The following is a 24,072-nucleotide window of genomic DNA, read 5'->3' as shown; positions in this document are numbered from 1 at the left end:
AGAATATTACCATATGGATGTATTTAACTGAACCAAACTCCTTCAGCAGAGATATTTTATAGGAATTTGAGCAAAGTGGCACATATGGTTTACATCTGTAAAGGCAGCAGTCATGATTTGAATTCCTATTATTTTTGGTTTGGGAAAATTCTTTCTAATAAGTAGGATTTGATATATGTATTGCAATATAAAACATTCATTGGATGGTGAGAGGGCTATATAGAATAAGCCTTTGAAGAGAGAGAGATTCAAAAAGTACATGTGGAAGTGCTGAATGTTGTTATAGCAAGTAGCAACATTGTGCAGTAAATCCATGTTGTAGTTTGTGGGATAAACCTTTAGTCTGTGATTTCCAGGAAACAGGCATGTAATACTAATTTCAAATTCAACTGATATAGTCTTGGGTAAGCCAAATGGCACTGGCAACAATTTTCTAAAAGGCTACATAGTGACAAGCTACACACTTTGTGTAGCAAATTGTAAAAACGAAACTTCTGCAGAATCCCTGTGCAACCCATTGTGCATCTACTGTGCACATCTCATAGCCAGAATTATTGTTTAATTATCTACATGTGGATTTAGGAATATTTGGAATTTATTTGTTTGTATTTGGTTCTACAGTTTCACTGTGTAATTGGTATTTTTCTATAATTCCTTATCAGTCTTTTTAGTCTCATTATTTCCATACAAGTTTGTAGGCTTTTGACATGGGAACTGACTCTCTTATCTGGGTGTGTAGTGTCATTCTGTCCTGGTCAGCAGGTGGGGCCCATTCACCCAGACACATATAAGTGGTAGGCAGGAGTAACACAGAAATAATTTCATGCTTCTCACCCTTCCTTCTTGCTATCTCTGAACTTCTCATTGTCTCCATATCCCTTGTTTCAGATTGTCTGAATGCAAAGCCATAGGAGGATGTGCTATGGATTTGCGTTCCCCAGTGCTCAGCTATGTCTCCAGCCAAGTAAAATTAGGTATCCTATCAGGAAATGCTGAATGGCTCCAAAATCTGGTGGAGGCTGAGGGAACAGCATCTCTGGAATGTGGCTTTGTTACCGTGCAAACCTGCCTTGAGCTTTAATGTTCTGGATGCTTACGTTCTAAACAAAACCTGATTACTTCCTGTGATCTTGAGGAGAAAAGTAAGGCTTTTTCCCTTCCTCTTTCTTTCCTTGCACCCATCTGACAAATACCAGGATTTTTTTGAGAATCCTCAAGTATTCTGTACTTTGATTGGGTCTGTATCCACAGCAATACTCATACTGTGACTTCAGCAAAGAGCTTCCTTACCAAGTGAGCGCTTGTGGCTGTCGTTCTCCGGGTGGCAGATGAGTCTGACATCCTCCTGATGGTTGCAGTCGTGCTTCCCCCACTCCCTGTGGGAGCACTGCAGAAGGTTTGTCTCCTTCCCAGAGCAGATCACATCATCCAACCAGATGGGCCCGGAGCTCCCTTCTGAGTAGCTCTCTTTTTCCATAGCTGCACTTTTCCCATACCTGCACAACACAGAGGTGTGTTTTGGTCCACAGTCATCAGAGGACACATGATGCTTAAGCATGAGAAGGGAAAGTGCTAATCCTGAGGAAACAGAGATTTCTCAAGTATTCTCAGTAAGCGGGTTCAGTTAGCATTAAATTCAGTGAGAGCACCATATGCTGCCTCTTCAGTAATGTTTTTTTTTTAAGGAATTATTGTTACATTAGTACAAACTTAAGAATGTAATACTTTTGATTAAGGCTGCTCTTCAACCAAGCATATGGCTGGCGCAATGACTCTGAGTCTTTAAGCATGTTCTTAGTTTTCTGTATACATTTAAATGCCACAGTCTGACACAAAATCCTTTTTTAAATGTCAGCTGTTCAAGTCTGAAGGCAAGACAACAGTCACCTACTGAGAGTGTATCTTTGTAGCCACAGGTCAGGAGGGAAAGTAGGGAAGAGTAAATGCATGAAACAAATGGGATTTTGCTAAAATGCTTTTCACTACATAACTGTTCCAGAGCCAGGCTTTGGAATTTTCTGAGGTCGTGCAGAAGGACTTTCACCTTGAAAATGCCTGTCATTAATAATGACTGTACAACAAGCAAAGATGTAGAGGAATCCAACTTTTATAGGCAAAATAGAAGTCAAAATCAGTTCTCGATAGCACATGTATTGATCTCAGCAAAAAAAAAATAATTGGAAGGAACTTGGTGAATAAAGGCTGCTAAATCACATTTGTTGAAGGTTTTTCTACCTAAACTAAGGCCTAAATAGCTCTGTGAAACTTGGTAGTTTCTTTGAAGCACTCAGCTAATGTTAAAAAGCAGACTCTTAAAATAGGGTCCATGTAGGGTTGATGTAACTGTCATCATGGTCAAGTCACAGAGTCAGAAAGCCAGTATCAAGTAATCTTACTTAAATCCCAGCTGCCAGCAAACCACCTGCGTGTTCAGCTCCGTCCAGCCATCGTCACAGACCGTGCCCCACTGCCCTGTGTGATAGACCTCCAGGCGGCCCTCGTGGCTGCCCTTGCCACCTGTGAGCCGCAGTGCACCATCTGTGCCGGTAACAAGGGAAAACAAAAACAAGGATCAGTGTTTCTTACATCTCCTCATTATTGCAAAGCAAAATCAGTAACGTTGCCTTTACTGCATCTGCTCAGGGCTTTGTGCCTCTGCAAACTTTAAAAGTTCTCTTTGCAGAGCTGTGAACTCTGCCTGTGTCCCGTTTTTTGCTGATTGATGACTGAAGTACCTGTGAGAGGTGTGCAGGAAACGCCAGCATCTTCTCTGTGGCCGCAGTTGTGTTCTCGCCAGGAGCTTTTCGGGCACTGTTCTATCGAGAGTTCATTTCCCGTGCACCGCACTTCATCCAGCAGCACGGGGCCAGAGCCTTCTCCAAAGTAAGCTTGGCTCCACGCCTTGGCAACACCCCTGTGGACACGCAAAGAGCACCCAGTCAGGAGGAAGCAAGCTGGAGATTTTCTTTCCTGTGCCTTTGACTTGTAACTTTCCTGGGAGAGATTACAGATGTGCAGCTTAGGTATGAGCATTTTAATTTTAATATTCATGTAATATCTATATATAGTAAAAATAACCCAGTATATATTTCTGAAGTGGCTTTCACCTGTTGTCCTCAAAGCACATTAGTCAAATACCCAGATGAGGCAGATAAATGTGATTGTTCCCCATTTAGTCATGTGAAAACCACAGCAAAGAGATCTTAGGTGGCTTGACAAGTGTCATATCACCCATCAGCATTAGAAATAAGAACAGGAAGCAGACCAATGACTAGCCTTGTGTGGGGTGTATTCTCTGTGTCAGCAGAAAGGATTTTGAGCACAGAAAAACTATGTTGATTGAAAACATTGTTTTAGAATTACAGAAATTATGCAGTGTTTAACCCTTTATTATATATCAGGATTTTTCCAATTCTATTTAAAATACCATATCTTTCATATATAAATGTTTGCCAAGGTTTGCTTTCTTTCCATGCAATATTTTCTCTGTTCCTATATTCACTCTAGTTTGAAATGGCAAGAGTGAAATGTCTAATTTTGGACTATATTAACTGTCTAAAACTTTAGTTTAAATTAACTAAAAAAGCATCTTGTTTTTCCAGTGTATCTGATAAAAATGCTGGCAGAAATGTATAGAAAGTATTAAGGAAAAAAAAATCATGATTCATCAAGCAGCTGGCTGAAATCTAAGAGATCATGATGGACTGCTCTGAATGCTTTTACAATTGATACCGTATTCCAGTAAGAGTCTCTGGAGTTAGGCAGAAACAACACATTCCATCATTATAATCAGGAGAATTTATGTCAAGCAGAAATTTTTAGGAAACCAAATAATAAAAGAAGTTATCATTGTTTTCCACCTACTAAAGGTAGATTCATATTCCAGAGTTTTATAGGAGTGCTACGGAAAAGTTGAAGGGATGTAGGAAGCTATTTACTGGGAAGCTTTACTTTTACAGTTTCTGGCATGTTCCCAGATGGATTAACAGTATGCAAATTTAGATTATTTTTAGTACTTCAGAACTGGTCTGCTGCCACTGTTGGTAAGATTTCACTTCATGTTAATTAGCATGTTTGTTGTAACATCTTGCTTACTTGAGGAATTCTCTAAATCTCTAGACATATTTCAAAAAGCTTTAGCTCCATCTTAATACAATTTATTTACTCAGAAAAACGAATCAAATTGGAAGCATCACAGAAGTGCAGTTTGTGGTGATTAAATATAAGTAATAAAAAGTTTTAGTGTCATCAGTAAGGAGGCAGGCTAAGAGCGTTACACTTGTCATTAGTATACAGAAATGTAAAGCAGAGCTTAGTAACTCCCCAAAACCTATTAACAACAGCCTCATTCAAAAGCAGGTAAAGCCTGCAAGAAGGTAGACTTTCCATTAGATATTCCCAATTGAAAATGTGCAGGAATATAGAAATACAACATGAAATAATCTGAGAGGAAAAAAAATCCTGATGTCAGAGAAGTGTGTTGCTTCCTCTGTTGGCTCAGCAGATCTACATTTTTAACTGGTTCACAGTTCTCATCCTTCTGAGCTAATCTGGGTGGCTCGAACGGCCCAGGGCCTCAGTTACAAAACAAGTACACTCTGGGGTCCACCCATGAATGCCGCAGAACTTTCTACCTTCAATGTCACTTCTTTCAATTCATCACAGTCCCAGTAGGCTTGAACAGGTGTGTTCTGTTCCAATCTTCTCTGCATTTACCTGTTTATTTCTCATCCAGTCTGTCTCAGACATAATCCCCTTCTCCTGCATGGGATACAACCCAGCATTTTCTCTGCTGTTTGCTCCTAGTTCTTTCCCTCTGCAACCCCACTGGCCTTCCATCCCAGTTGTCCTCATCTCCTTCCTCTCTGGTCCAGCAGTTTTCCTCTTAGTCTCCCACCTCTGCAACATTTTTCTGCAAATACCATAACTTATCTTCTGTGGGGTATCAAAATCCCCCCGGCTGTTAAGAAAGTGAAGCAAGAAAATCTTGTTCTGCTGCTGTAGCTCTGTCTCAGACCACGCTTAGTTCAGGCAGAATCACTGACAAGCTTAACTGTCAAAACTTCGAACAGATCTCTAGCTCAGTATATACAAACTGACAATCTTCAGAGACTCGTGATTTAAACAAATCTAGAGAGATTCTCACAGGCATGCCAAAAAACATATCCTTCCTGACAAAGCATAGTTCTTGTGCCAAAGCCAGAAGGCTGTCAGACTCTGCAGTATAATGGATTGTTAGGATTTGAACAGTCAAAAAATTTCTTCACCTACAGGTTTTGATTGAAGCTTTACAGAAATTGTGAGTTTTCTCTACAAAGTCAACATTTATTCTGAGACATTCTTTATCTGTCTGGCCAAACAGACAGAATTAGCCCTATCATATGACACTGAAAACTGGTTCCAGGGCATTCAAAGTAATGTCACTGTACCTGAATCTTCTATAAATAAATTTAGTTACTGCTCCGAAGTATCATTATGATTTTAAAGGAGCATTTTTTGACAACTGTGTTTCTCCTAGCTTCAGCTGTGGGTCTGATAACTCTCCTGCTTTGCTGCTGGAATAACAGACATGTAGAAAAACAAACCCAAGGCCAAGCTGCCGACAGACAACTTCAGCATCTGCATCATCCCACTGGTCATCACAGACTGTGCCCCACTGGCCACCATAGTAGACCTCCACTCTTCCTTCGTGGGCATTGCTCCCACCAGCCAGCCGGATCGGAGTGAAGACAGCGCCTGGGAGCAAACACAGCATATAGAACAGGTCATTCACATCCTGAAATATCATTCTGATAGTAAAGGAAGAGGAAGATGGCTTAATGGTTTCTCTGACATTGCTCAAGAATCACATTTTCTTTTTTCTACTTAGATGGAAAACCTGAAAGTAAAGTGAGTTCCCTTTTGCTCCACTCTCACTAGCTGAAAAATCTTACACATACAAGTAACTGTGTTGATCTTGAATTACCTAGGTGGCAGAGCTTCACAGATACTTAGTGCTGTAAGACCTAATAGTGAATCAGTCAGTAGAGCTACCCCTCCACAAGAGCAAAATCAGGTAAAATCTGAAGTAAGAGGCAAAAATTATGTCATAGACAGAGAAATAGAAATCCATCTTTGGGTCTTCTCGTTCCATTAGAAAATCCAGTCAGAGCAGTGAAATCTCTTTGACTGTGGAGTCTCACTTGAATTGTGCAAGTATTGTTCCCTTCTTCCAGTCTTTTAAAATCAGTAGCTCTCTTCTGGTGTATCAAGCAGCTGTCTTGAAAGCATCACTGCTGGTAAGTCTATAATAATGGAAACAGTTTAAAGCCATATGAAACCCCATAATTGCTGTAATGTGAACAAGGCTGTTTTAAAGTTTCACCGTATCTAACATCCAAATGATTTAAATTTGAGTAGTTTTTGTGAAACTTTCCAACCAATTAATGCTATCATTTAATCTAATTATTGGTTATAAAAAAAAAAACCAAAACAAACTGAGGACACTTCCCCAGTTTCATATTAGTGTGTCACTGCTATGAAATATGGGGGGGGGGGGGGGGGGGGGTGTAAATATTTTAAAAGGCTAGTTGCAATGGAACCTGCAAAACCTGAAAACATTTATAGTTTTCAGTTTCTTTAGGCAAAACTCTTGTGCTTTAATTTGTCCCTTAGCTTGAAAAGATTCTCCCTTCCTGTACCCAGTAGTTTTCGAAGACCAAAATATTCTTTTACAAGCCATTTATCAAAATATTGCTCATTATTAATAAAGCTTTAGGACAAAAATGCACCCACCTTCTTTGGATAAAAACTTAAGTTATAGGAGAAAGGCAGCACAGAACCAGCTGCAGCCACACCTTTTGGTGTCAGCTGAAGAGATTGGCATTGCCAGCTCTCCAGCACTGCCAGCCCAGCCCTCCTCAAGGCAGCACCATTTAAATCTGATGGCATGCCTGCCCATTCAGTTAGCATGTTGATTAAAATAATATCAAATATCTTAAAAACATTCATGATACTTGTTTTCCTAATAATTTTGACATTAAAGAAAAAGAAATGGGGAAGGAATCCTCACTTTACAGCCAGAGATTCTTGTTACTTTACTCTTTCTCACAAGCTACATCTGAAAGAAGCAATTTGTTGTTGACTATAGTCAAGGTAAAATTTTGTTAAGCTAGGTGCTGCTTGAGGTATTTGAAGCAGTTAATGATGCAGTGATTCAATTATAATCTGTTCCAAGAAATCTGAACACTTTCTCTGATTTTATAATGAGTAATTATTACAACTTCCGCTTAAATAAAATAAGGACCTGAGAAAACCATATGTATTTTTTTTACCCAGGGAGGAGGTACATGTGACAGCAGCTGCCATTTTTTGAGGACATGTCCCATCTTGCCAGGTGTCTTTTTCACATAACAGTATATTTTCTTCATCACCACGACAACGCACTTCACTCCAGAAAACAGGAATAAGGCCTAATCCAGCAAAGGGTATGTGCTTGGCTGTACCTTTTTCCCTGTAAAAATAATCAGGATAGGGCATCAGAGTGGGAGGAAGGGAAGTGGGAACATTTTCTCATGTATAAATCTTGGAGTAGAAAAGAAAGGGCTTTCTTCGGTAGTGTAAATTCATCACATTTTCATACAGTTCAGCATTGTCTTGTGCACAAAGAAAAGTAACAGATGTGACCCAGTTCTCACCATTTTGTTGTGGGATATTTTAGTACAAGGACTGTGCTGCTGCAGAGCCAGCTACATTCCTGCTCTCCTGGTTCTTAACTACAAAAAATCAACACAGAGTCCACAGTCCAGGGGTGACTCTACAATACCAGCCCACTGCAGTTACAGTTCCAGGAGGGGTAATGCCACCAGGTCTTTCTCCCTTTTTCAGTCCCTCACTCCATGAAGATGTACCAAGCTCTGCCCATAAATGCCAAGTATTCTGGCTGTGATGATGGGGCAGTGCAACCACCTCTATTGCATCAGGCCCCCCAGGCCCCCATCCATTTCTCTTTATTCCCATCCACTCAGAACATTTTATAAACAGTTCTATTTCTTTCTCATGCTGAATCTACAGCAACACTTAGAGAGCCATCTTCTCTTCCTAGCAAAGCACAGCAAATTTAAAGCAAAGGAACAGATAGACTGAGCATCTGAAAAGCACCGGTGAGTTCACCTGGTGGTACCGAGATGCAAATTTCTGCCAAACATTCAAGATAGCTGAAGCTTTCAACTACCCTTTGCTTGGGGCTTTTTTGGCCTGGGTTCAGCTTTGAGCCATTTCTGTTGAAAAGACAAAACCATTCACCCGTATCGCTGAACTGCTTTTGCTAACGGCATCCTCGTTCAGCTGAAATGTTCAGGGTATGGAAAGCAGATAGGACTTAGATGAAAATGAGGGAAGGAGCCACTGCACGTAGACAGCTGAAGTCATAAGCAAAATCACAGCCTCCAGATGGCTGAACTTTTATCTCATCTAATCCTCATATTTTTATAAATTGGCACGGTGTGTCCAGATTAGTATTGAACATTATAAACCAGCTTAGGTTTAGTTCTGGCTAGCAGTCTTAAAAAGTGGAATAATCATTAGGAATGTCACAGTGCAAGTCTGCTATAAGAGCCCCTTACTGCTTGTAGCAAGCAAAACCACTGCTTTGGTATGTGAGTGAAAGAAATGTTAGAAAGGCAATAAAGGCAGCCAAATGATGCTAAAGGGTGCTGTTGATGAACTCTATTCTGGCAGCAGTGGGAGGTGGTGGTCAGTGAGGACACTGCAGGGACTTGGAACCTGTCTGCTATGGCTGTAGCTCTGAAATGTTTGCTGTTTGCCAAAAACGTAGGATGAGTTCCAGGTGTCATTTGGCGTACTACAGTGGGTGATTACTAGGAGAACTCCTTTCCCCTGAAAATCAGGAATTTTCCTGTGATTAGGAGCCCATGTAGAGTCTAATCCAGGCCACATTTACATTGTTACAGATTCAGTAACCTCACTGGAGTGTTAATTGACACTTAGACGTGTGAGATCAGGATGGGACCACGTAATTCTGTCCTTGTGGACATCTCCCAGATGTCCAGTAGAGCAGTTTGTGTTTGCCTGAAGCTCGCTGACCTGTTCACGCATTTCACTTTGAAAGGAAGGCATTTGCCAGGTCTGCTCCTGTCCAGATCCTATCTTCAGCTTTCCGAGGAAGTACTGATTTCCTCTTTGAAGTGTAATGTGGCTGAAGCAAGCGAAGTATCCTGGGAAGAACAACTTCAGCATTCAAACAGAAAAAGTAACCATCAAACAGAAAAAGCCCTGAGGATTTACAGAGTAGATTGTCCTTTATACTGAAACATCATGAAAATGAATTGACTGATTTTTACTCAAACCAAAACTTACCCAAGTGCAAGCTGTCGACATACAACTGTCGCGTCATTATCGTCCCAATGGCTCCCACAGATTGTTCCCCAGATTCCATTCAAATAAACCTCCACTGCACCTTCAAACTCATTCTTGCCTCCCCGGAGTCTCACTGACCCTAGTTACCAAAAATGAAAAATAAAACAATTACACCTCCAAGATACTCTATTGCTCGGTTAATGCATCCCACACAAAAGACACTGAACCTCATTTTCCCCAAGTTCTTGTTTCATGGATACTGAGCTGTTTCCAAGAAACATTTTGGCACACCTAACATGCTTGTACAGCAATACACAAATTGAGAGAGCCCTTTTTTCACATGAGGAAAGCATTTTGCTCCTCATGTAAAAAAACATGCTGAAACTGCATCATATTTCTGATCCTTCTGATGCTACAACTTAGTTCAAGATCTAACAAAGAGAAAGTATTTATAGACGCATAATTATTGAAATGTGATTTCCTCTATCCAAATGAGACAAACATATGTATGTATGTATATAGATATATAGATCTAGTGTATGTATATATTTTTGTAAAATATGCTATACTTTTATCTTTCACAAAATTCCATTGACCTTAAGGGAATCAGAAAATAACCACGGGGACTGCATAGCTTTTTCTCTGACCCATGTTACATTATACATGTCATAGATGACAGCAGTTTATTTTAGCCCAAGAATGCATTTGTTCATAATCTTCTCAGACAGAAAACGCTGCATGTAGTTCTACTAATTCGTGAGAGGTCTTTACCAAATTCTCAGCCAAAGCAAGCCAAAGCCCATAAGGAATTGTCTAAAAGAAGTGGGGAGGGAAAAAAAGTGATTCTTGAGAGCTACAGAGCACAGAAATCCAAAAAAATTAGCAGATTTTACATTTTTGTATTGCAGAAGTTTTACTTGAGATGTCAGATGCATCTACTGTTGAAGGTAACCAAGTGCCACTGACAAAGGTGGGAAGAAGCTGGTCATAGAGATAACTACACAGAAACAGAAAAGAGTCATGACAGAGCAGTAATTCAACAAGAAACATTTCTGTTAAATAATCAAACACAGCCCAGCTGTATTAATTCGTATTGCCTGAAATCCCAGTTAATCCATCTGCCTCTGTTCTGTGATCTACTTAGAAGCTACACCATCATCCACTTTGCAGAGATTTAGCAATGGGATGAAGGTAGTCAGTGTTTGTGCCTGCATTTCACTGTGTCTGTGTTCATCTTTGTGTAAATAATAATGATAATAGGTATATCCACTTTTTCTTCTCAGCTTCTGTCTTGTGTTTAGTTCAGCGTATTTTATAAAACCACCAAGCCAAACAACTGCCAAATAACTCGAGGAATTAATTAACCTCATGTTTGGCTTGGCATGTTCCTTTTTGCCTCCTGTTTACTTTCTCAGCAGTGACTTAGTGTGCAGTAAATTACAAACAACATTTATTCAACTCATGTTACCGAGTGAGCTACCATGCCTGAGAGAGGATTATTACCGAGTCAAATATAACTATACTGTAGACATGTTGCTCATCATTTATCTGTCTTTACAATTTTTCTGTTTGTGTTTTTCTCTATGTGTCACAGACAGAGTCTGGAATTCTGTTTATTCCTGCTCTTCACCAGACTTTTGTATAGACTATTATTTTCACTTGAAACGTCAACTGCACTCATAGCAGAGTGATGCCTGACATACCAGAAAGCAAGTTGGAAGATGTCATCTCCATTTTAGTGCATGATTGCTTACAGTGCTGCATGACACCTACTGAAATCAATACAGTGCTTCCTGAGTACACATTACACAATGTTTTTATTCAAATATTTGAATAAGGAAGTACTTGAAGAATAAAATCCTCTCCTAAGGTCTGCATGGCAGAATTTGGCTCACTCCTCTTTCTGTATTTACAGATTTCCCAAGATAGTGGTGGAAGAACTTAGTCATGTACAAACAGCAAAACACACAAGAGGATTGTTAAAGGTAATTTTGTGACCAATTTTAAATATTCTTGATTTTCACCTGATCAGTTAACTAGAAAGAAATAAAAAGAAAGCCTATTTTTACATGTAGGTAGTATTAATCCTGCCATTTAATAGAGGTAACCAAATACATGTTATATGCACTTTGAAGTATGTATCAAACTCTGTCTTATGACCAAGTCATAATTATATAGCAAACAAATCAAAGGGCAGTAATGAGAAAATTATTTCTCTGTTTACTCAAAACATTGCGGTATGCAGACACCTGGTAGTTACATTTCCAGATCAAAAGATACATTAGTTACGGTAGTGATACCTCATAAAACAGAACCTTCAACATGAAGACTTTGATTACAGTAGCTTAGTTTTTCTTTCCTGGATATAAAACACTTTCTTCATGATGAAACAGAGCTCCATGTTTCCTGTGTAAGTTGATCCTAGGGAATTGCAGGATAACAGCATGATCTGCCATCGTGTGTGTCTGTGCTGTATTACCAACTGTCTGTTTATGCGTTAATATTTTAATTACAAGATAGTCAGTGTTTGCATTTGCATAAAATTACCAGGAAACACTTTTTTGCTTCATAGTGAAAAATCAAGAAACCTAGTCCTTTATCATGATTGAAAGGATACAAGTTCGTTCTATTTTCTCTGGTTAAGTCTACTGCTGTTCCAATGCAACGCCTCAAGCATCCCAATGCTCAAATGTCTCAGGGGCTTCCTCTGTGCTGCCCCTGGAGCCCAGCTCTGCAGAACAGTTGCATTCCCTCTGGGCAAACATGTCTGGCTTAAATGTAAAAACTGGAGGCTCTAGGTTTCTGGAGACAGAGGTTTAGTAGCATCTCAAAATTTTAAGCTATAACTTTCAGCTCTTTTATTCGCTGAAGAAAACAAAACTTGTTGGGAGTAAGGCTAATGCAGTAGTATCTACTCTTTGTGCTCTCCAGCAGTTCAATATGGTGTCAGACCTCTGCTTAAAGCGCTTATCAAACCCACCCTGCCCCAGCACACAAAGCTCAGCAACAGGGAACAGCAGCACCAGGATCCTGCCCGTGGCTCTGCCCTCCTCAGCACTGGTCAGGAAGAGGGAGGATGAGGAGAGGTAACCTGACCCCACAATAGTTAAAAACAAGGGCACAGGACACAAAGCAGGCCTATGAGGCAGCTCTAGGTACATCCTGTGGTTTTAGGACAGACTTAATTCAGCCCTTTGTTAAAAAATATAATCTGCTGTCTTGACAGAAACTCCTTCATTTATAAACACTCAGAAAGTATGTGTGCATTTACTGTAATTGTGTTCTAGCTGAGGTTACTGACGGTCAATTCCTGTTGTTTACATACAGTCTGGTAATTTTAGTTGTCCTGGTATCTGCCCAAGTCAGAGTCTTTCCTATCTGCTATCACTGTTGAAAGGAGATTAAGTTATACTTGCAAATGCAAGGAAGTAAGGGTATCCAGTGGGTGCTGCTGAGACTTGCTCCAGAACACCTGCCATAGAGGCTGAAGATGAGACACTCAGGAAACCAGGGAGAGGAAAACCACCCAGCCAACTTTTAATTACCTCCAAAAAGCAGAAGGGCTTCAAAGGAATCGCGCTGTTGTGCTTGGCCTCTTTTCCTCTACATTCTTATGTGCGGAGATGCTGTTTTATTTTTTACATTTCACTGGAAATGAGCATTGTTACTGTGTGGCTGCATTGCAAATAGAACGGGAATCACTTCCACTTCTGCTGTATGTGTTAGTGCTGCAGCAGTGGTGTTTACGGTGTTGGCTAAAGGTGTGCCACAGTTTCTTGGTCAACACCTGTCCAAAGGTTTAAAATTTGGCTGTAAATGTAGGCTGGGAAAATAGGAATCAGAAGTAGAAATTGCCTGTGCCTTTCACCCTGGTGCAGTGTGCTCTGAAATGGCAGATTTAAAGCAAAGCAAGTGAAGTAATTTCAATTTTGGAAATCTGTAAAAACAACAAATATTTTTATTTCTGCCCTAATGACCAAGGTGTTCCAGTGTGGGGATAGTGCTCCAGAAAGGCCATGCAATGAAAATTCTTCTCTCTTGTCTTGGAGTGTATTAGGTCAGTGCAAATTGGCATGAAGTGTGAGGGTTTCCCATTGATACATGCTCTATATCCCATGGGACCACACTGTAACTTGTAGTGTTTAGAATACATGGGGATGATCCATAATACCTATAAAAGGGTGTCTCCCAGTTTCAGAATGAAACTAATTCGCTGATTATGAGGCACTTGTGAAGAGCTACATGTAGCATAGGTAAAACCTGACATTGGTTCAAATCAATGGAAACTTCTCTTCCAGGATCAGGCCTGACTGAAATCAAAGAAGTGAATCCTGTTAACTTAAGCAAAATCATGCAAGGTGCTCACTGTGATCAGTGAAAGCTGCTGTTTATCACTTTCCTGTGCGCTGCTTTTAGTCTAAAATTAGAGTTATTTTCCCCAGGCATTTTAACCTTGAAAAAAAGGTGCCTCCAGCAGAACTACTTTTTAAGAACTATCTTGAGAATCAGTATCAGTAGGGCATACTCAAGGATCCTTATATTAGAACTTTCATAAATATTGTATACAGTGAGTGTGTAATGTGCTGTGCTGGTTCCTCTGCAGCACTGAGATCCATCATGTCAGCAATCAGTGGTTTAAGGCTCTGAGAAACTAAACTGAAACTGCAATATAATGGGCTCTGAAGGACTGCAGTTGTCTTATGTGGGCACAGCTGGAGAAAATGAGGGGTCTCACACTGTGCAGGTCTGGTAAGAATAGCTCCAGAAGAGCTGCTTCTTAGAAGGAAAATAGGGACATTCGTGTTTCAGTTCTAATCATAAGCTATTAAATTAACCAAAATCCCAAAAGTCATCCCATCAACTGCTTGGACTGTAGAATAAGAGGTAGGGAGAATAATCTGGTGTTTCGATTATGAGCCTCAGGCTTGATTTTTCTTCTCACAAAAGTTTAGTGAAGCTTTATTTGATTGATATTAGTATAATCACCTTTTGATAAAAGCAATTTTAATGGAAAGGTTCTAAAGTCAGGCTTTCCTGGAGATGTATATTTTATTTCCAGTTCTGCCACTGACCTCTGACAAAGACATTTACCCTGTTTTGGTTACTGGTCCCTCTTTGTAATAGAAAAGAACATAATTAACCCACTTGATTCAAAGTGCTTTAAATTAGATGTGGAACAACACAGCATGAACAACATATGCACAAAACTGTAACTTGTGTGCCACACAAACTGGCAGTCGCTCCTCCCAGGTACTGAGCTAGGCCTTGTTCCTGGAGCCTGAGCACACCACAGGTGAGCTGTTATTAGCAGCAACTAAAATACTAAATTCTGGTGGACTTACACTGGCTCTGTGTAGAGAGTATGCTCATATTCATTTTTTGTCCTCTGTGATGTCCTTGGTTAATCATGATAATTTATATATATTTGTGTTTGGTGTACTTGCTTTCAAGGCATGAATAAGTAATGTTACCCAGATATTTTTAGAAGGAAGGAAGTGAAACACCAATAATACTATTATTTTAAACTGTGAAACTGATTTTAGACTGGTACTGTACAGTATAGTTGCAAAGGCACTTTGTAAAAAATCTTTGTTACTGTTTAAATATAAAACAGTTTAATATATACACATGCACAAAGTTTAGCCAATCAACTATGCAGATAAGTCATAATATTTAAGCTAGAAAAACCCAGAGATTTACAGGCAGGCCTTTGAATATGGTATTGTATTTAGTTATGACCGGTGGCTAACACTGAGTATGGGCTTCCTTAGCCCAAGTACTAAAGCAAGAGGTGCAGTGAGGCTCTCCCTGAGCAGTCTGTCCCTCTCTAGCTATAACCACATCCTCTTGCTTCTTGTAAGAAAGGAACATGCTTCAGGGGGAATGTTACGATAATCTTTTATTTCTGGGCAAATGGCTTGATTTGTGTCCGTGTTCTACCTTAAGCCATCTCACAAACTCTCTGATCCTTTCATATTACCCCCATGGAGGCTTTTGGACAGACAGTGACCCTGGTGATGCCACTGGAGTTTACCACCGAGTGCAACAGGAGCAGATGATCTGTCCATTACAAAGTATTGGCTATTGTGCAGTAGCTGTGTCCTCCCTCTTAGCAGGGGCCAACCTGGATTTCCTTTTTTGGGGAGACCAAAGCAGCATTCTGAAAAGACTGGAGAAACACAGCTAAACCCAAATCATGCAGTATTTTTGGTGGTGTTTTGCATAAATCCTCTTCATGCTGAAGTTACAGAGAATTCTGAAACTTACTTTACTAAGTGCCAAATAGAGTTCTTAGTGATAAACTGCTGGGTGCTTCACTATTATATTAGATCTCTTAAAGTATTTTGGGAACCAGACTGAAGAATTCTGAAAAAAACTATTAATATGTTGGGCTAAATTAGAGGAGCAACTGTGATGCCCTTTCTGAAAGTGAGACCAGTTAAAGGGCATGAAGTCTTCTGGGGTTTTTTCATCTGTGTCTAGGTATCTGTTTTCTCCTCCATGCCAGCAGCTGCCTGCTATTCTTTCCAGGGAAACATCTGTACTGCATAACATCATTCTTTCTTCTTGAAGGAGTTCATTTGACTTGGAACACAGCTGTGGAAGCTGCTTTTTTTTCAGTGTGTAAATGATCAATAGGGACCTTGGTGCCTCCATTATCTTCTTGATGTGGTATTTTATACCAATATGTATAATTACCATGTTGCTCTAATTAGCTTTGTTTTTTCACACGCCTCCTATGGCTACTGTTGTAAGAGAAGGACAACAATCCTTTCCAGTCATCTGAAAGGAAATTCATTTTAAAAAATCCCCACAACCCAAAGTCAGCTTTCACAACAAACAGAATAGTAATATTAATGATCATCTTCCTTGCTGACTTGGTGCTATTACAGAATATGTAAAAGGAAAGACAGCGAAGCAGGGAATTTTAATTTTCATTTCAACAATTGTGCTTGATCGTGTTTAGTATAGCTATAGATAGGACACAATTCTTATTTAGGTAGGAGATAATACCAGAGCAATGCAGGAGAGAACGTGAAGTCATTCAAAACCAGACTGAACATCATCAGTATATTTAGTGTCAGCACTAATGAAATGTAAAGCTGATCAAGGGCTGGATGCTGAAATTGCTGTTCAGTCCCTACACACTGAAAACTTCCACTGAAGTCAGCAGGAGTTCAGCTGGGAGTGTGTGAGGGGAGCACAAGTCTCTTGTCTCAGCCTCACAGATACTGTTGAGCACCAGCACTAATTTGTGAACCCATTTCTCCTAGGAAGTAGGGAGGAAAAAGAAAGTCATACTGTGTAAACAGTTCGTCTTTGGAGCCAGGCATCCTTCTATTTCTCTTTCTGCCACTTCACTTCTGCAGACGAAGTGCTTCCCGGATAAGTGAACCCGGTTACAAAAAAGCAATGCCAGCCAGCCTTGGCAAGCTGAGCCTACGGAACGCTTACGGCACAGCTTGGAAACGCGGTTCGCCTACCCAGTATTTATTAGAATAGCGGCGGAATAAACCCAGGCGGGACCTTCGTCTTTCTCCTGCATCCTCTGATGCACGAGTTTAACTCTCCCCTGGAACAGCTTTGGCTGTCACTTTGGCAGACGGTGTCCGTCCCCTCGTTCCCCGTTCCCTCCAGCGACAGGGAGCTGGGTACGGGATGGGAGAACGCCGCTGCCCGGCCAGGGCTCGGCTCTCTCAGTGTCTGTCTCGCCCTTGTCCCGCAGCCCCGCGCTCTCTCCCGCTCCGCTCCGCCGCCGCCCCGGGCTCGCCCCCTCCCCGCTTACCTCGCTCGCAGTCAGCGCGTCCGCGCTCCTCCGAGCCCCGGCCGCTCCCGGGGGCGCAGCCGGGCCGCCCCTCGCCGCCGCCGGGCAGGGCGCAGGAGCTGCGGCGGCCCCGCGGTGCCCGGCCCGCCGCCCCCCGCCGCGGCAGAGCGGGCGCCGCCGGCGCCCAGGGGCGCTGGGCCGCGGGGAAGCCCCCGGCGGGACAACCGGCCGGGGGCTGTGGGGGGCGGGCGGCCGGGAGGCTGGCGGAGACCTGCCCCGGCCCGCGGGCTCCGGGGATCGCCCCTATCACCAGCGCCACCACGAAGCCGGCGAACGTCATGGTGCCAGTCCCGCCGGCTCGGGTCCATCTCCCCCTCTCATCGCGGCCGGGATGCGAGGGGGGAAGGCGGGGCCGCGGCGTCCCGCTAATCCCCCTCGCCGCACACCCCTGCCGCCCGCCCCCGGCTGCCCGGCCCGCGGGGGCAGGGCGAGCGGGGCGCCGAGAGGCGCGGCCCCGGCGCTGCCGGCTCCCTACCTGCCGCAGCCTGCCCGGCGTGGCGGCGAGCTGAGCTGCCGGCCGGCCGCGGGCACGGCCCCTCGGGCAGCCCCGGCGGGGTTTACAGGGGGATGAGTCCCCCGAGCCCGGCCCCGGGGCTGCCACCCCCGTACCGGGTTCTGCGCTGCCCGCGGTCCCACCGCAGCTCCGCGGGCTCACCCCACCCCTCGCACTGGGGCTCCCCTAGCAGCCGCCTTCTCTGCCCTCGCCCCGTGCCCGGCTCTCCCCCGACCTCCGATAGCCTCACAAAGAGCAGAAGGAGCCGGGACACAGCCCGGCCTGGGGCGCGCAGCTTCGGGGCGAGAGGGACAATTCGGGGCCGTCTGGGGCGGCACAGGGATGGAGAGATCCCCAGCAGTGTGAGCGGGGAACAAAGGGGATGGAAACAAATGCCTTCGAGGGTTTAGCATTATCCCAGTCCCGTGTGCTCTGAATAGTAATCTGCTTATTTCCGAGCACTGCAGAGGTCTGCATGACCTGATCGTCTCTGATTTCCTTGTCCCACCGGGATGGCTGTCAGTTATTTCTGCTTCTTTGTCTCCTAATGTCCGGTTGTTAGTTACTATGTTTTACTTTACTGCTAGTTCTAATCTATGCTGTTCATTCTTGAGGTCAAATTCTTCCTTATGGAGCACACACCCTTTATTTGGCAATTTGTCTGTAGTGTGAGGCTGTTGAATCACCTCTCCGTAAGATCCTTTTTCCTCCCTAATTTTTTTGTCTGGCAAGTGTTAATCTGGTTCCTGAGTGAGCACATCAGTATTTCCACTATCTCTTGTTGGCACAAAAGTCTAAAAGAAAGAGGGTGCTTTCTGCTTTCCATGCAGAATGCCACAAATATCCAGTGAACAGTGCCCTTCCTTTAGCAGCCTCCAAATTGTTCAAAAGGTACAAAATGTAGCTTTACCAGCTTAAACTTTTGTTCATAAGAACAAAAAAGATCCAATGCTGAGAAAAGCAGGTACTGTAGTGTTTGGGATTGCCTGTGTTTGTCTTAGTTCTGCTCATCTCTGGTTAACTCTTTATCGCAGCATTATAGTTTGTATTTTAATCACTCACAAAGTTAAAGCATACTCTGCTGGGGTTTCTACAGCAACGTGATAACTATGCTATCACAGTGTCTGTTGCACTTGTTTGTGGACAGAAATGCACAGATCGTTCTTTCTTGCTGAGATTTCTTTTGGGAATATGGGTATGCATTATTTAAAAAAGCGTCAGGACTGGCAAGAATTTAATTTGTTTTCAAAGTATTTGACTATATAAAAGACATTAGCCTGAAAGCAACTCATTATGGCCATTTTTGAATTGTCTGAAATTCTGTTTCTGTCATGACAAGTTGTTTGCTTTTATCCTTTGGGAAGGACCAGCTAAAAGCATGCTCAGCCTAGCTGGTTAAGGTTTCCTTCATTGCCTAGTAAACACTTTTTGGCATCAAGTAACAGGAATATTTCATTTTCCCTGATCTAAGCTCTTTCCAACCCTCTGTACCCTGGAAGACAAAGGGTTCTCATGATCAGCACAGGGGGAAGAGAACAAATGAGTATGATGAGTCTCGCAAAGCCCTTCGGGCGAAGCTCTGAGCCTGGCACTTATTCGTGTATTCTGATTGCATTCACCTCCCCAAGGTGTGTGGGCTGTGCAGTGAACCTTCTTTACCTATTTGTGTTTGAGCTTGCAGAATGGTGGGGGAAAAGAGGGCAGGCTACTCAGGGAAAAAGGTTTGGAAGTAACTACAATTCCAAAAAGCATCAAGAAGAGAAAACGCAATGTCATAATGATTCGCTCCCAAGACAGGGTTCAGGTTTAATGGAAGGATCCACATGTACAGATTGACTCTTGAACATTTTAACTTTTATCATGATTGTTCTTTCTGATGTGGTCTTATAAGGAGAAGGAGCGCTCATTTGTTTCAGTAATTATAAATGAGCTTTCCCTATGATATGAGGTCTGTTAATGCTGCAGGAAATAATGCTTTTGTTACAATTTACAAATCAGGGACTCAGTCTGGCGTCCATTCCAGGCATCGATGGCAAACTCACTGTAAAGAGGAGGGGCACTCTTCTAAGGAATCCTGGGGCTGATGGAGTTTTGCAGGCTGTATGCATTGCACTTTGCTTGCAGCTTCTGTCTTGCCTTGAGCATTTCCGAGTGTCTCCCCCATATGGTTCCTCTGGTGTCTGAACAGTGTGAGCACATGCACAGTTTGTCCTGCGGCTCTGGCACTTAGAGGTGCCACGCAGAGAATCACTCTGATCTGCTTGACTGCTTTTATCACACTTGTAGGAAGCTCATTGTCTCTGTGACTTCTGCCTCTGCCACTTGAAATAGCAATCACTCAGAAATTATTGGAAAGAGCAAAGACAAAACAAGAGCTGCATTTATAGACTGTGGTTTTGAGAACCTTGATTCTTTTGGACTTAAAATGGAGTCTCACACTTAAAATAACAGTAAAAAACTGCACTGTGCTTTAAGGGTGGACTTTACCTCCACATATTTAGAAACAAGAAACAGAGGATTATTACTCTAGTATAGCTTTAGAAAGATGCCAAATAGGAAATGCTCTTAGTGCATTTGGCTGCCTTAAAAAGTGTTCTCTCTGCTGTGCAAAACTGTTGAAAAGTCATTCACAAGTTGAATTGCAAATGAAAAGGAAAGAAAAAATATGTTTTCTTAGATAGGAAAATAGGCAAGAAGTTCTTTGGAAACCTCAGAATCAGTCTGGGTGTTACATATTGCTTGGATTCTGAAATTACAGCATCCTGCTTTTCAGGAAAAAAAGGCAAAAAATGCTGAAAAATCATAAATCTTTGGAAACTGTGCTAGTTAAACTCCTGCAGCACTGGGGGATTTAAAGTCAGTAATCTGTGTTTAACAGGGCCTGTATTTTTATAGGAAAGCAAAGTCTTGTTTTGGTGTTTTGGGATTGATAGGGAAAATAATCCATTAAGATGACATCCCAGCGGGTGAGCTGGCTCCAGGTGAAGCTCATTGCCCATTTTGCAAAACGGTTCCAATACTTAGTCTCAGTATTTAGCTTGCCTTGACAGCAGTCCCACTGACCAACACTCATGACCAAAGCTGGGAAATCTGTGCTGTGCACTGGCAACTTCCATGACAGCAGCTGGAAATCATCTGCCAGAATAGGTTTTAGTTTCTGTAGAATTTCACAGGCTTGGCTGCTTCCTTCTCTACTGGTATTTGATAGTCCCAACACCAAACTGTTGATAAAACAAAGAATAATTTGTAATTATCAATGGATCTGACTACTGCAACACCCCGTGCTCCCCTCCATTTCCATGCCTAGATTCCTTAGGTTAACCAAGAAATGGAAATACTGGAAATATTCACATAAAACAGACTGGTGTGGGTTATTCATAAGAAGCGAGGCTTTGAAGGAAACTTACTCAAGAGCTTCCTTCATCCTAATAGCTTTCTAAAAGCACTTGATAGTTCTTCCCTGTGGCTGGCTCTGATTTTGCATTGTGTGAGGATACAGGTTATTAGAGGGCTAATTTTCAGTGAGTGGTTCATGTGAATAGGTGAAAATATCTGACGTGTGGGTTAACCATGCAAAAATAGAGGTCCTGCATTTCAAAACATTTAGTACCCAGCACTTAAAATTCAGCTGGAGAATCAGTCTAATTCTGCTGCCATGTGAATCAATAGGAAAATTCACTGATTAGCCTCTTCCTGTGTTCAGTAAAGCTGCTTACCTTTATTTTCGAGTCACTCATGCAGTGTGCTGTCAGCAGAGCTTTTAGAAAAGCTGAGCACTTCCAGCTGTTGGTGGAATTCAGTTAAAATACTGGTGACAAGTAAAGGCCTGACTCAGTCCTGTCTCGCTGCCCCTGATAACCCTGTCCAAGGCATTCTCTCCTGTATTCCCTCCTGGCCAGGTTAGTGCCAAGCAGAGCTCAGAGCAAGGGCTGACTTCAGGCAATGAGCTATGTGAGAAATTCCCCCAGGAAAGAAGTAACAAGCAGAGAAAATGTAGTCAAACAGCCAGGCACAACAAGGAAATTATTTTCATTATAACCATTCATAATAATTTTGTACTTCTCTTTATTTTTCATACAATCAACTGTGCCAGGGCAAATAGATCAAGTGCTGGAGTAAATGGAAAAACTCGTACACATGACCTAGTGGGCACTGGGTTAGTTCAAACACGAGGCTGAAGTTCAGGACTAAGAGAGGAAGCAAGGCTTCACACAAAGGACACTTCCATGTGCGAAATGAGCCATGGCATGGGTGCAGAAATGAGTCAACATGTTTAGGATGTAAGTCAGCGCTCTTATAAAATAATTTTATTCATTAGTGTCATTCTTTTTAACTACATGGGCAGCAGAAATTTGAAATGCTGCCAAGTCTGACTCAAAATTAATTTGGGTTTGTGCTTATGTGGAAGAGAATAGGGCTTTTGTCCATAATTCCATATAAGCTCCATAGGGTGACCCTCCATTGCATAGGATGTAGCTGAACAGCCGGTAATTGATGAGGTTTCCATTAACACACAACACAGTGTGCACAGTAATGAGATCACAGGAAAAGCTTTTTTAAAGTGTTAAGTACTTGCTTGTACAAGGAGCCGAGTTTGTATTAGAAGGGAATAAGGAACCTGTTTTCCTGGAACAAGGCAGTAAGAAACTTGATTTCCTGGAGGAGATCAGTACAGAGCTGTAGATGTGCTCAACACTGGAAGTAACTGCAGTCAAAACTGCAAGGTTTAAAACTGGGCACCGGTTTCTGTTGGATATGTAAAGTGAGTTACAGAAGTTCCTGGTGTAACACTTTGGAGCGCTGGAGACAGGATGTGTCCATGGTGTCGCTACTATTTCAGCAACACCCAGGAACTTGCGTGTTCATGCCCTGGGGTTTGAGCCTGCTTTGGTATTGCTTCCCTGAACAACCTCCAAGCACTCCTTATGCTCCTCTCACAGCAGGAGCGTTCAGCAGATCCCAAGTGTGCGGTGCCATGTGGCAGAGTGGGGAGTGAGACTGGAGTGTGAGAGCAGGACAGCCCCAGCCTGCCTGTGCAAACACAGCAGAGGTGCTGCTTTATCTCCTGATGCTGCAATGGGAAGTAAAGGCAGCATCCCGTATGTTGCAGTCTGTTAACTGGGTGAAAGGGGAGGCTGTGTAGCCAGCCTATAAATAAGTATATTTAAAGAGGCAAGAATATGCCAAGGAGGATATTTTGAAGAAATGGTATAGAAAATCACATTTGTTAACAAACAAACTTAATGGAGTTTTGTTGAGAAATGGAACTTTAGTTCCAAACCTGACTACTCTGAGTCTATGTGGGATTTGGTGAGACAGTCCTCTAAGTGACACAGAATCTGAAAAAATAAAAAATTAGTGTTTTCTTCATCATAAAACATACATTTCGGACTCTTCTTCATATACAAGGTGGTCCTTGCAAATGAGTCAACATTAGGTAAGCCTGCCACAGAGCAGTATTAAGCCTTATTTATACAAAACATCCCCTGTCACTGAGGACAACTGGTTCACAGAGCTGAGATATATGACCTTCTTCAATTGCCTGTGACATTCATGTGTGGAAGGTTCCCTGGGGTAAACAATGCTTTATAAATGCACTTGTTTAAATAAGTTCTTCTCTCACAAACAATCCAGGTAGCTGCCTCCAATGATTTATGTCTGCAATGGTAGCATTTGTCTTCTCTTTGCTCAGAGATAAATTTCTGAAAACATTTCTTAATAATATCTGTTTGAGGATTCTGCATTTCATTGTAGAGAAGTGTAAGTGCAGTGAAAATTTCAAACCACAGAAAGGGAGGCAGGCAGGGCTGGTTTGTGTTTTTGTTTTCCACCTAACCCAGGTTCCACCTCCTCATTAGCAGCACTGGAATGAGGCATTTCTGCTCTTTGCTACATTTACCTCCAACAGCAACACACACACAATCTGTAAAGACATTTTTTGCAGGAATTACTTTAGTGCTGAGCTACATATATGCTATGATCCTTGGTCAGCATTACCCAAATTTACTCCTTCCTATTTTAAATATATTTGTTTTCTGAGGAAGATATTGCAAAGGCTTCTGTCATGGAGTTACTTTACCTTTAAGGGAGTTGGAGTTGCTGGGAAGTGCTTGGAGTCTTTTCTCCTGACCAATTATCGGTCATTGCTGGGAACTGACAGCAGTTTAGGCCATTGAAAAGTGGGATCAACTTGTGAACCCTTCCTTAAAGTGTAAAAGCAGAGCTCTCTGGGTTCTCTTTGTTTCTTGACTTGAAGGGTGGCAGAGCTCCAGGCCTCCCGTCCCTGCCCAGGCCATGCGGCCGGGCGGGGATGGGGCCGGGCCTGCCCCGTCTCCCGGCCGGGAGATGGGGGGGCCTGGGGAAGGTTTTCCCCGGGCCCGGGCCGGGCCGAGCCGAT

At 42.4% G+C, this 24,072-nt stretch overlaps 2 protein-coding genes across 17 annotated transcripts in view; one reads left to right on the top strand and one right to left on the bottom strand.

Moving 5' to 3' along the window:
- PRSS12 (serine protease 12) overlaps positions 1-17,526 on the bottom strand; it is a 33,175-nt gene extending 15,649 nt beyond the window's left edge. Inside the window, exons 1-7 of the mRNA XM_086888106.1 lie at positions 17,144-17,526; positions 9,358-9,496; positions 7,314-7,492; positions 5,586-5,736; positions 2,736-2,914; positions 2,397-2,538; positions 1,291-1,496 (exon numbers count right to left, since the gene is read on the bottom strand). Coding sequence (XP_086744232.1) covers positions 1,291-1,496; positions 2,397-2,538; positions 2,736-2,914; positions 5,586-5,736; positions 7,314-7,492; positions 9,358-9,496; positions 17,144-17,462 — 1,315 coding nt within the window. The 5' untranslated portion in view covers positions 17,463-17,526. The remainder of the gene's footprint in view (positions 1-1,290; positions 1,497-2,396; positions 2,539-2,735; positions 2,915-5,585; positions 5,737-7,313; positions 7,493-9,357; positions 9,497-17,143) is intronic.
- The window catches only part of METTL14 (methyltransferase 14, N6-adenosine-methyltransferase non-catalytic subunit), a 70,088-nt gene that overhangs the window by 18,967 nt on the left and 27,049 nt on the right, over positions 1-24,072 (top strand). For 5 of the 16 annotated variants that reach the window (XM_086888163.1, XM_086888151.1, XM_086888157.1 and 2 more), the window contains exon 3: positions 11,273-11,342. The exons of 2 other annotated variants lie outside the window; for them this stretch is intronic. The gene's annotated coding sequence lies outside the window, so the exon portion shown is untranslated. Of the gene's footprint in view, positions 1-7,317; positions 7,467-8,051; positions 8,142-10,265; positions 10,328-11,272; positions 11,343-24,072 lie in introns of those variants that run through there. 9 more of the 16 variants (XM_086888162.1, XM_086888150.1, XM_086888152.1 and 6 more) reach the window with 5 other exon arrangements.

The sequence above is a fragment of the Cyanistes caeruleus genome, chromosome 5, assembly GCF_971803275.1.
Source record: "Cyanistes caeruleus chromosome 5, bCyaCae1.hap1.1, whole genome shotgun sequence".
Taxonomy (NCBI): Eukaryota; Metazoa; Chordata; class Aves; order Passeriformes; family Paridae; genus Cyanistes; species Cyanistes caeruleus.
This window is presented reverse-complemented; position numbering and strand designations above follow the sequence as displayed.